The sequence below is a fragment of the Amblyomma maculatum genome, chromosome 2 (assembly GCF_055883805.1).
Source record: "Amblyomma maculatum isolate TAMU_Amacu chromosome 2, ASM5588380v1, whole genome shotgun sequence".
Lineage (NCBI taxonomy): Eukaryota > Metazoa > Arthropoda > Arachnida > Ixodida > Ixodidae > Amblyomma > Amblyomma maculatum.
Window position 1 is genome coordinate 115420965 of NC_139345.1, and position 13044 is coordinate 115434008.

The 13044-nt window shown below is 42.0% G+C and overlaps 1 protein-coding gene across 1 annotated transcript in view; it reads left to right on the plus strand.

Annotated features, from left to right (window-relative positions):
- The window catches only part of Fur2 (furin-like protease 2), a 65077-nt gene extending 54343 nt beyond the window's left edge, over window positions 1–10734 (plus strand). Inside the window, exons 19-25 of the mRNA XM_084595146.1 lie at window positions 47–232; window positions 2607–2830; window positions 6107–6207; window positions 6587–6764; window positions 7370–7649; window positions 8701–8852; window positions 9735–10734. Coding sequence (XP_084451272.1) covers window positions 47–232; window positions 2607–2830; window positions 6107–6207; window positions 6587–6764; window positions 7370–7649; window positions 8701–8803 — 1072 coding nt within the window. The 3' untranslated portion in view covers window positions 8804–8852; window positions 9735–10734. The remainder of the gene's footprint in view (window positions 1–46; window positions 233–2606; window positions 2831–6106; window positions 6208–6586; window positions 6765–7369; window positions 7650–8700; window positions 8853–9734) is intronic.
- The last annotated feature ends 2310 nt before the right edge of the window (window positions 10735–13044 follow it).

The window sequence follows — 13044 nt, forward strand, 5'->3', positions numbered from 1 at the left end:
GCCCGTGGTGTTCATCGTCTCTTTCCTGGGAATCATCTTCTTCCAGGTTCTGGTATCACGGGCGCTGCACGAGCGAGTGCCTCTTGGGTTTCTACGTAGGTGCCGACAACACCTGTGTAGCATGCCACGGTACCTGTGGCCGCTGCAAGGGGCAAGGCCCAGCCGACTGCACTGCCTGCCTCTACGATCTCCTCCTTCACGAGGGGCAGTGCATTCACGAATGTCCTCCAGGGTGAGAGCAAGATGCCGTCTAGTGTTGAGTTGTGTTAGTGTATTCGGGCCTTCGCTCTGTGGCTGAGTTAAGAATAGGAAAAAAAAAAATCTTTTTTTTTGTTGACATTTACTTTACTACACTGAATTCCACAGCCTTCAGATTCTTTCGGGTGTTTTGCATGTTCCCCAAGCATCCTAGTCCATGCATGCCTCAGCTCCCACCTTTCCGTGCTCACTCCCTTTTAAAAGTCCAATTTCCCGATCATACCTCAAACCAAAAATAGTAATTAAAGTAATAATAAATTAATTACTTTAACTGGACAGAGTCTGTAGGTCTGCTTTATAGGAATTCTATAATACACTGGGTGATACTTCAATCAAGGATTGTGGAAGGGATAAGCAGGGCTCGAAAATGCTGGGGCTCAGCACTCTGAAGCTCAGCAATGCAGGAAAGTTGTGAAAATTTACAAAGAAAAATGTTTAAATTGGTTGTACTAGAGGTCAGTTATTCCCAATGGAGTTATTTCTTGCTGTCCTGAAATTTTCAGGGAAAAACAACTTATTACTAGGGGTGTGCAAAGCAAATACAAATAATAAACATTATGTGCAAGCCAAATCGAATATCTTTGAATAGATCTAACTTCTAAGTAATGTTATATGTTATTTTCTAATTGTTTTTAATGCCAGTGCAGGTTAAAGTTTTAGACTGAAATAAAAACAAACACCTTTTCCTAAAGTGCAGCTATGGGAATAAGCAGATGTGTTGCAAATTTCATTTTCATCAGTAATGAGCATAGTTAAGGCATCTATAAAGCTTTACTATGTATTAAAAAAGGGAGGGCAGTCACGCAGTAGTAGCAATCTAGTTGCAGACTAGATAACATGTTTACCAGCCATGAAATTAGGAGACGCCTGCTTCTGGGAAAGAGAGCAATGGTTAGCCTTGACCGCCTAGTAAAGAGCAGAGACATTAGTCTGCCAACCAAGATCCGTATAACTCGTGCTATGGTCTTTCCAGTTGTGATGTATGGATGCGAGAGTTGGACTGTGAAAAAGGCTGACCGCCGAAGAATTGACGCGTTTGAATTGTGGTGCTGGCGAAGACTCTTGAGAGTTCCTTGGACTGCCAGAAGATCAAATCAGTCAATATTGTCGACCATAAACCCTGACTGCACATTGGAGGGTCAAATTCTAAAGTTAAAGCTCAGCTACTTTGGTCATCTGATGAGAAGAGAGGAGTCGCTGGAGAAAGATTTGATGTTGGGAAAGGTTGAGGGTTGCCGGAGAAGGGGTAGGCAGCGAACGCGATGGTTAGATGGCATCCTCGAGGCACTGCAGATGAAGTTATGTGATGTTAGGAAGATAGTGAGAGACCGGAAAGCGTGGCGTGACATGGTCAATAGGGTCACGAAGAGTCGGACACGACTGAACGACTGAACTGAACTGAACTGAACATGTTTACAGTCGCACATTTGAACTTAATTTTGTTCAGCGGACGAAGTAGAGTATGTATATGCAGTTTGACCTAACGGCTACACGTTACATTTCTCTAATCTCCACAAGCCCAGATTCCATGTATAATCGTGGCTGTTATCGTCATGATCGAAAATGGGAGGATCACTGGCAGCTGTTAGCATCTGTCACTGGCACATTCTCAACCAGTCATTGACTGCATTGTCCCACGACGGCGCATTTCGTTTTCCGACCTACTGCGTTGCAGCAGTGGTTGACGGCTGTTGGCACATTGGTTTTATGCAAGACTTACCATTTCTGCATGCTGGCTGTATATTTCATAAGAAAATAGTCAGTAAACTGTTATAACTAGTGTGAGTTACTTACATAGCAAGTGCTGTTTGGATGTGCTGTAATATGTTTGGCCATGAGTTGATATGAAAGAGGAGTTTCATAGCTTTCAAGCATATAGGAGGTTCAAATGCTTTATGCTTCGAGTGTAAAAGGCATGGTACAAATCGAATCAAGTAGGGGGCAACATTCTCAAACTGTTGAATTTCGTGCGCACGCCACAACTTGTTATCAATATTTAAATGCCATCACTAAGCAACAATTATTTCATGATTGATGGCGCTGCTTGCTCGGTATCAATTTCAGCACGCAGGTGCCTTGCGTTCACATGTTATGTCGCTACGCCAACTGTCTGTGTCGTGCACGTATGCATTTGCTTTCCTTGAGAGTGCGAGTGTGATAAGTGATGCCTTCGAAACAAACTTTAGTGTCAATAGAATTAGTAAAAGAACGACCCGACTGTTATTCTACCTTCGCAAACCAAGATTTTTCCCTTTTATCTGAACTGTTCCGTTTCCACTTTGCTTTGTCTGAGAAGATATACTCTTTTGAACTATGCGAGCACCTTAGTAATTGTCAGATGCTCACAGCTTTTTCCAGAACCAGACTTCTAGGACGTGCGTCCGTTGCCATGACGGGTGCAGCACTTGTTTCAACACATCGGCAGCATCATGCCTGAGCTGCAAACCCGGCCGTGCCCTTCATCATAGTAGCTGCAAGGAACTGCCGTGTCCCAGTGGTACATATCTGCGTCAGACAGCTGCGGCCGGGTCCGAATGCATCAGGTGCCACCCTGCTTGCTCTCAGTGCACAGGTATGGTCAACGCAGCCATATATAATCTGCTCTTATTATTATTATTATTATTGTTATCATATTGGTATTTGGATGGCGTATTTAAGCATATCAGTGCTTTCTTTTTTTTCTATTTTTGCAGGGTTTTAAACAGTTATGAAGAGATAGTCATCAGAAAAATAAAAATACTTTAACTCTTTCGTTACCAGGGGAAAAATGGCTGTTTTTCATAGGTCTCTGACAAACTTTTGTGCTGCAAATTATACAAGAGATAAAAGTAGGTAAAATACATGCCAATGATGGAAATAGAATGCACGTTCGAAAAACATTTCTTTTAACACAAACACTCAGTGCGAATATTAAACAAAAAATCTGGGAAGCACAAAATTAGTTAGGTGGGAGTAGAAATTTTGAATTTACTAGATAACTTTTGAAGAAAATTAGTGAAATAAATTTAGAACATACAAAATGTTTTAGATACTTCTTAAAACTTATTAAAAATTAAAATTATTACTCAAATGCATTTTGAGGTGGGAATTTTTTCCTCATGCTACTTGAAAAAGGCTAATGTAATTCGATTTGAACTAAATTTTACTCACCAGAAAAAAAAAAATAAAAAAAATGGAAGTGCAATTTTTTTGCGCAAAGCTTAATAACTGTACTTCAAACCATTCTCAGCTTTCACTAAGCTTGCGTTTATGAATGGTGGAAAAAATTACAATACAAAACATACAGCCACCGTGACATTCGTGATGAACTCTTGATATGAAAATTAGAAACAAAACATGAAGAAATCAAATAAAATATGCAGGTATTTGCATCTACTAGAAGCCTATTCACAAAGCATTCAATGGCTGTACTGCTGTCGACATGTCACGGGCAAACGCGCGAGCTTTGACGATGTATAGGCGCGAAAGCAAACCTGCCATTGCGGGTTAGCGGAACTGCCACGTTTTGTAGATAATTCACTGCATAGTCCTCATACTCCCTGCGGTGAAGCATCCTTAAATAGCGGCGGGGCGAATAAAGTTAGAAAAATCGAGCAATCACTTACAATGCATCAGAAATTTCAGGTGCTCATATACCTTAGTTCTATGGAGCATGTCGCAGTGCCGCGAGAAAGTTCAACTATTCGAGCATGTCCACAAAATTGAAATCGAAATTATTTGGTCGGTGACTGTAAATGCATACTTGTTCAGGCATATGGCATTTAGAACTACTGCGATGAAAGCAGTTTGAAGAAATCCGCTGCTTTGGAAAACCTTATACAGTAGAACGCCACTATTATAAACTCTGATAGAGTAAGAACTCTGATATAGTAAAGAGAAACTGAAGTCTCAGTTCATCTTCCATGGATGACTGTACATTTTCCCCCATTTATAGTAAAGATATTTTTGGTAAAAATTGGTTATAGTAAAGTGCGCGTGGCCGCGGCAACGACAAATGACATCGTCGCAGCTGCGCTACCTAGGATCGCGAGGCAAATTTTTATGAAAAAAAAAAATGGCTTTACCATTAGGCTTAACAGCACTCGGGAGAAGCCAACTTTACTTAGGCTTGTAGCCGTGAGAGAAAGCATGCAGAGCATAGGGGAAAAAAAGTTGTGCTGTCTGCAAGCATGGAAAGAAGGCAGCGTTGTTCATTCAGAAAGTAAAAGGGAGTAAAAGTGCAGTGAGAAATAGGGAAGAGAAGAAATGGCTGAGCATTCGTAGCACTGTGCAGCACGAAGCACGAGGCAGAGTTGGCAAGAACTGGAGCGCGGCGTGTGTGCGGTTTTTCAGCGCTTGACTGCCACGCACATTTGTCATCAGTTGCCTTTTAAAAGACAGAAACAGCAGAAGATGACGCTGTGTTCATGCAAAGCTTTGATTTTCACATGAAATCAAACTCTGTTGTATTCATAGCCACATTGCCCTTATGCCTAAGAGGTACTTCCACATGATGTAAACAAAAGATCTTATAACTGAAAGAAGAAAATGGCATGAAGAGACGATAAGAGAGAGATAGAAGGTATTTTAGAGTTTTTTCATAAAGCAACAAGACGTGTTCATTAAGCAGTCGTTTAATTACCAGTCAGCATCTTCAAGACCATGCCATCACCAACAACTGATATAGTAAAGACCCTGATATAGTATAGATTTTCGCCGGTCCAAACTGACACTCTGGAGCAGCCAGAAGGCCTGTACAGGGTGTCAATCTAAGGTCCTCGCCCAGAGTTATACTCGGCCAAAACAAAATCCTTCTTTGCGATGGTGGAAAGACGTCTCCCCATTTGTTGCCAATGCACTACAGATGAGAAAAATCTCAAGTATACATATTTGCATCGAGTGAATGAGCTCCAAGGAAGAACAAAAAAAAAATGAGAAGCAGACACCAAAACGTACGTGCGCGCAGCCGCCAACGTTCCGCGCTGTTGTTGCAGAGTTTCAGTATTGCAATCAAAATCCCAGAATGCAACATTGTCTTCTCAGCTCCTGCTGTTGATAGCATCCAACAAGTCTGCGTCTGAGACAGCTCTTTTGTGAGTGAGTGCTGTCCCCGCGGTTGATGCCATGTTGGGAGCGTTCCACACCGTAACCTGAACTTTAAAGGCATTTGAAAAATAGTTGCCATGCGAAAAAAAATAGTTACCATGCCAAAAACAAAAATATTGTCTCTGAAGTACAGACTAGATGGCGCAGCAAGTCCGTTACGACGCTGGTGGCGCAAAATTTGAACTTCGAATTTTTCTTTCACCGGTGATCGAATCACATGGCGCGGTAACGAAAGAGTTAAATTTATTAACCCGAAAACTTTCATGCTATATTTCTATATTTTGTAGTGCATTCTTGGCCAGAACAGATAGTATCAACATACTTCTGCTAAGTGTGCATTTTGAAATGTATGGGCAATGTTTGAATCTGCATTACCTTGTCAAATAACATTACACAGTCAGTTGCAGTTCTGTCAGCTTTATACATTAATAAGATTTGCGCACCGATTCACTTCACAGATGTTGATTTGTACAAAGAAAACTTTTTTGGGTGGAAGCTAATCTGTAAAATCGGGTTTTGGAAAGACAGAACACTGGGATTCAGGCATCCAATTTTTTTCGCCGCTGTGATCGACTCCGCAGCGGTTTTGTTTAAGCGGTGTAGAAATATTTCACCGAGAATTTTTCGATTGGTGCATGTGTCCGTTTTTATGTAGGCCGATCCTGGCTTTTGGCTGGATTGAAAATAAGAAGTCCTAATTTGACCAGACAGCTGTATATTATTGAAGCTGAAACCGTGGAGTGAGAGCACTCTCTTCGTGCAGGTCCGGGCCCAAATTTGTGCTCAACATGCTCGAGCAAGGCACTCCTTTCAGGAAACACCTGCGTGCCTTGCCTCTCCGACGAATACCTATCTCCTGCAAAGGTTTGTTTCATGTCCGCCTATGTGGAAGCCGCGTTTTTAAATCTGCTTCATAAATTTGCATTTACTGTGGCGAATACAATCAAAGCTTCGATTTGAATTTCGAGGAGTCGTGAGAAACTTTTTATTGATCGAAAGTTGTCGCCTGCTCCAAAAAAGCAAAAAGGAAGTTTGCATTTCTGTTCGGTGAAAAAGTTTATTCGGTAAAAAACTGGGACAATGATTTTCTGCATTAGAGACCATTTTTCGCATTTCCATCAATGCTTTATTGCATGCACACTGTGCATAATGGCAGAAGACTTGCTTCTTGTCGGGTTTAGTGTTTGCACAACAGTAAAGAACATTGTGCGCAAAACCTTAGGCGGTGTATTTCTGGGCACAGAAATGTCTGAAGTGCAAGCCGCCATGTGATTCCTGTCGTGGTCCTGGCGAGGATCAGTGCCTCTCCTGCCTTGGGGAACTCAGCCTGGACCCCGTTACTTGGCGCTGCCTGCCATGCTGCCCAAACGCTGCTGTTCACGAGTCACCGAAAAACTGCTGCGTGTGTGACAGCATCACTAGTGAGTGAATGCCTTGTGAATGCGAGCACTTAATCAGGTATTGACAGCAAAAAAGAAATACTATGGTGTGAAAAGGCTATTTGTGGAATGGGTAATTCATTGTGTTTCGCAGGTTATCAAATTTTTTAAACACTGTCACATTTAAGGCCCCATTCTCTGGAAAATCTGGCACTGGCGTTGTGAGCGAAAAATGACGAGCATGTGCCACATTGGAGAAGGTAGCCATTGTTATCTTTGACTCTCGGCTGTTTTCACAAGCAGTTCAAAGATCACTGCCACTAGGAAAAAAAGAAAGGACGAACTATTGAGAAAATGAAACTAGTTTTCTAGCTTCAAGTGGTATTGTGCAGCTTGTTAAACGATGGCATAAAAACTTGAAACTCATATGTCATTATTGGACTGATGATGGTCAATGAGCATGGTAGGAATGGATATTTAGGGTTCATATTTCTATACTTATGGGGCATTACTGTATATAGTATTCACATATCAGTGGCATTTTTGTGTACTATTTATTGCTTTGAAAACTGGCACCTATCTTTAATTAGCTCATAAACTTACCATTAATGACATGCATGTCTGAAATCTTTTCAATCGTGTTACAGGGAAGTGCAAAGCCAGTGCGGAGCAAGTGCGAAGCACCTCATGGCTGGTTCGAGATAGCACCACCAACACGTACAACTTTTCAGTGGAGCGTGTCACCATGACTGTGGTGGTCATCTGTGTGGGGGCTGTGGTGATGTTCTTTGTCTTGTTTGGCCTGCTCGAGTGGTCTTCTTCAAGCAGCTCCACAAGTGGCTTCTTCCGGAAGACTGCGCTGGCACAGTTGCGTCGAGCAGGCAACGGTTACTCACGCCTCTCAGGTTCCCTCAGGAATGCTGACAGGTAACATTTCTTTCCAAAACACCTGCTAGCTGTTGGATGTCACAGTTGCAGATGTGTGGGCTAAGTGCAGATGCCGTCAGCCACTTTTGTCAGCCTGATGTGCCTATATGGTTATTTTTTTTGCGCCATGTTTACTGGTGGGCTCCCGTGTTTAACCACACTGCAGCCTAATTAGTGATGTTGTTTGCCTGCATATCACAAGGAATCTTCTTTCTTTTTTAAGTTTAGGATCGTGAAGTTAATGCAGCAATATCCGAAGTGATATGCCACCCTCATCCTGTCTGTGTTGTCCTGAGCTTTCACTGGACGGTGTTTGATTTGATAGGTGCTTATTTTTTTGTGTCTTAGTATTTCTTGTCCGTGCAGCTTAATAATTGTAGCCTAACTTCCAAAATTTGTTTTACTTCACATCATTTATGGTGTCACTTGTTACTTCATTTTTGTGTGTAGTGCAAATATAACTATGCATGTGTCCGCGCTTGAGAGTTTGAAAGAATAGTTGTCGCAGCAATTGTGAAAACCAAGCAGTTGCTATAGAAACAGGTAATAGAAGCTTATCAAAGGACACCTGCTCATTTAATGATTAGATTGCAATTAGTCAAATAATAACATAGCATCAGCACGACTAAACACTGGCACAAATTTGTATGCAGTGAAGCACAAAGATTGAAAGCAAGGAATTGCCAAATTGACAGCGTGTGAGAAGAAATTATCAAAGCTGAGGAATGCCTAAGTCCTTATGTGATGACCAAAAACACTCTTAAGTTGCTGCTTTCAAAGCATTATGTACTGTCCTGATACCGTACGCCCCACCCAACAGCAAAAAAGGGGTGATGAGGCACCAGTCGCTCTCTTTCTGGATGCTTGCATTTTCTTGTGTTATGGCTTCTGGAAGAATTAAATCTGCTACAAATGGTCAGGGCTGTCGGCAAAGAATGGGTATGGCAGATTGAAGGCCACCGCTTATCATGTGGTGAATAGGTATTTCATTGCTGCCATGTTTGTACAGATCTCGCAGTATGCTATCTTCATGGCTGTCCTTTCGTTTCAGGGCCCGCTTTGAAGTGGAAGCCGAGAAGGTAGCTCTGACTCGCAGTGACGGCATAGAGGAAGATGATGAAGACGACGAAGAGATCTTCCATAAGACGGCGTAGCCCTATGGTCACAAGCTGAGACCAGGACAGCTGGATCACCCCTTGAGTGGTCAGTCTTTCTGTCCTTGAATGACGTACTGTCATAAGCGAGATATTGCTGACATGTTGAGCAGTACTGTTTGTAGGTAAAGCAGGTGCAAATTAAATGTCTAATGTGATAAGCATAGCTCGTTCCACAGCAGCAACCATCATAGTGATAACCTTCATTTGATGTGGTCACATTCAACAAATGCACGAGATGCTTGAAGGGATATCAGCATGCGACAGCCTGTAACAAGTGATTTTGTGTCTGGAAAAAGTAACGTCACGAAATACCTTTGAGTTGCATGAGTATGCATTCGCAATTTGAAAATTCACACAAAGAATGGCTTGTGAACCTTGTGCAAGAACAAAGGTATTGCACCATACAAACTGGACAAATTCTGGAATTTCCAAGTCAGCTCTTGTCCTCTAGCTTCCTTTCTTCTTGTCCATCATTTTTAGTGTGCTGTTTTCGCACTGTAAACCTTTACAAACTCATCCAGCTAACCGTTTTACTAAGTTACAGCAGTCAGTTTTAAGGTTTGAAGATGGCGAAATTACTCTCCTGGCATTTAAAAAAAAAAAAAAACATAGTAGACGTGTGACTGTCTACAGAAAACTGTCAGCATGCGCCTTTTAGTTTCTGTGAAAAGTGTGCAATTGTGTCCTTTTCTTAGCTGAATCGCACACTAAAAAACTTTTTCTGGATAGGTTCAGTACCATCAAGCACATTGTTCTTAGTCGACTGTCACTGCTCAGCGTTTGTTCCTGCGCAGGCACAGTCATTTAATTAATACATGTCCATGCATCCTTCAGCACTTTACGTTTTCGTGTGGTGTGTGCACGTGGTACTACTGTCTCCGTGACCTGTTCGTAAGCAGGCTTTTACGTTCATTTTTGTCCTCGACAGGTTTTGGGCAAGCGCAGTTCATCGTCTCGAGAGCTCGAGGTGGAGATGCTGTTCATCGACGTGAAGAGAGTCTGATGCCAGGCCGAGGGACACCAGAGCCGCAAAACGAACACAGGCTACACGCATGCTGCAAAGGAACCGGTGGGGAAGATGTGAGAAGTGAAGGGAGTGAAAGTTGCAGCAAGGTCTCGACAAGAGCTGGGACACACAACACAGTGAAGCCTGTGCTGGGGCTGCAGGAATGATGGCACAGCTCGTAATTGATTTTGGGCTTCCCAGGTAGTTTCTAATGGTGACTTTTTGCAACTCTTGCATATACTCTAAGTATATATCTTTGTTGGCATTACTTTAATGGGAAAATTTTTTTTTTATCGTGTTGTAACATGCAAGCATGGCAGCCACATAGGTTCGCAACATTTTTTTTTTTTAATCTATATATCGCCGTGTGCTCATGAAGGTGTGGACTGTTACATGTCGTGCTGCGATATATTCTGACTTGTGGGCCAAATTATAGCTTCTCTTATAGTATATTTTTTTTATGCATGCTTATTCTTACCTTCGTGGCACCTGCAACACGATTGTCTATAGAGAACTGTCAGCATGCAGGAACTGGTAAACTCCTTTTAGTTTCTGTGAAAAGTGCGCAACTATGTCCTTTTCGTAATAGGTGATGATGTTGCTTATGCACCATTTGTACTTGCATCAAGAGGAGACAACTGTAGCGTTGTTAGAGAAGAAAGGTGCAAACTACTATATTTGATTTTTGCAGGCTACTTCCAGGCCAGGAACGGAGTTCCGTTATAGAGGTCATTTTAATGTGTTGATAATTTTAGTGCAATACAGTATGTCGGCATTGTACACTCATTTGTCCTAGTGGTAGTTATGTGGCTTCCAGTCTTAACTTTGTGTAGTGTGTTCGGGGTGTAGTGCATACAGTTATGTTTAGTGTTTTGCAACAAGTGACTTACCAAGTGCCAAAAAAAAAAAAAAAAAGAGTAAAGGAAGTTTGGGAAGGCTGCGGGAATGCACCAATTTAATTGCCTTAATATTATTCACAGTGCAGGAGAGAGCAGTGCAGGCCACTGCCTGTCGTTCACTGTGTGGGACTTACTTCTCGTCGGTGTTGACTATATTTTGACTTAGCATCATGCTTGCACTATCCTTATTTGTCCCACCCGCAGGGTTTTGAACCACAGTGTACATGTAAACGATGTTTCTTTTGTTGCACAAAAATTGTGATGGTTGATGCTATGTTACAACACTGCTACCAGCCTGGAGCTGCTGCTCTACACGGGAGAGCACCAGTTTCGTGCCGAACAGCACATTTCTTCATTGCATCTACGAAACTTTACTGTTGGGGAGAGGGTTCCTGCGACTTACGCTTACTTTTTCTATGTGTGTGTGTGCGTGTGTGTATGTATGTTTGTGCATGTATGCAGTGCAGAACTGTTTACGACACTTGATGTGTTGCAACAGACTGGTTTTAATGCTTTCGCATGCATTTTTTTTTTCACATGCGAATTTTCACGAAGGGGACACGCGGTACCGTGCACCTATTAATGACGCACACAACTCTTTTGACTTGTTCTCTTTGCTTCACTTGCTTATGATTTTTATTTCTATGGTGACAGCAAGAACGAATATAGGCAGAAAGGCTGCTATACTGCTGCAGCATTGCCTCTTAACAGGAGGCGCTATTTTTGTAAACATTTCGTGACACACAGCTGCGGTTAGAAGCATGCGACATTGCATTCCACTGTCACATATTCTCTGTTTTCACATGTGCAGGAGCTTTTTTCAATTGTGGGTGTGCGTACATGTGTGTTTCTGAAACCGCAAGCATTATGCTTGCTGTTGAGATTGTGGCCACACGAGGCTGGGCTGGGGAAACTTCACAGACAACAATCGGTGGCTGATTGCTGCAATGTGGACTACCTTGCACGCTGCCTGTGATGGCATTCTTACAATGGTTGTGCCGATGACTTATTGTTAATTATGAGCGAATACTAAAGACTTATGGCATAAGTCCATTGAGGGTGGCCTTGTTTGTTTTTCCTAACAGGTGCAGATAAATTCCAATAAATATAGCCCTGTCTTATTTGTGTAAATGTGCAACTCATGCTTAGCTTTACTTTTTTTTCTTATTTGCTGTATCTATTGCATGTCTGATAACATACTTACAGTGCACTACACGAGAGAAATGATACATTCTTGTTCATCATTCCTCTTGCACTGTGAACCTTTAAATATGCCTCACCAATTAGAAAGCTGGTAACCCCAGTGAATGTTTTACATGTACCATTTGTGTTAACCTCGAATGTGACTGGTTAACTAAAAAAAAATGGATGTTTTTATCATGATGCAGTACTTCAGAGAAAAAAAAATATTGCATGCCAAAAATTCATTATTGCAGACACACGATCTGCACTCACTGGGTATTCCACCTGTGAAGATTCATTTTTGCCTTCCTTGTTTTCTCTGCACTGAGCACCGTAAACAGTGAGAAAAACACCGCTTGGGCATCTTCAACTGCTGAACGCTCTAAAAAGCTTGTGGTTTGTTTTGTCCATGTGCTCGTTATTTCTGCTCGAACCACTCAGTAGACTTATGCCATTGTTCAAGCAATGAGATTTTTCTCTGCGCATATTTTCATAACGCATCAGCCGATTGTCTTTAGGTCACAAAGCTAACTCATAGGCTTGTCTGTACTCAAATTCTTGATTCACTATACTTCTGCCTCAGGAATGTAGTGGCTATGTCTTTATGGAAGCTTTCTGGAGCAGCCGTTCATTTCTTTTCCTATTTTAGGGCAAGCTTGAACAAAAAAAAAGGTAACAGAGCGGGGGAAAAAAACCTGGCTGTATAGCTGTTTGCCTATTTGCAATGTTGTACACTGTTGTGAAATATGCAATGATGGTGTACGAAATGCCGAATTGGCAAAGTGTTCCAGCATGTCAATCTTTTTAAGCAATTCTGGTATCTAGTCAGATGTGTATTTGTTGATTCCTTGCAAATTAATGCCATAAATTGCAACTGTGTGCTTTCAAAACATTGTGTGATGTGAGAGATTATACAGTGAAATGTATACCTAAAGAGATTGATGGAATATACAGCTGATTATTGGATGTTTCTCTTGTATGCTTTGTTACGCTGCGCCACGATGATTCAGTGTTTAGAGAGACTACTGAACCAAAGGACGCGATGGCCAGCTGCTGTGCAGTGTCAGTGCACTCGACCCTAGGTGGACGAAATTTCCGGGGCTCTCCACTACGGTGTCCCTTATTGCCCGAGTTGCTTTAGGACGTTAAAC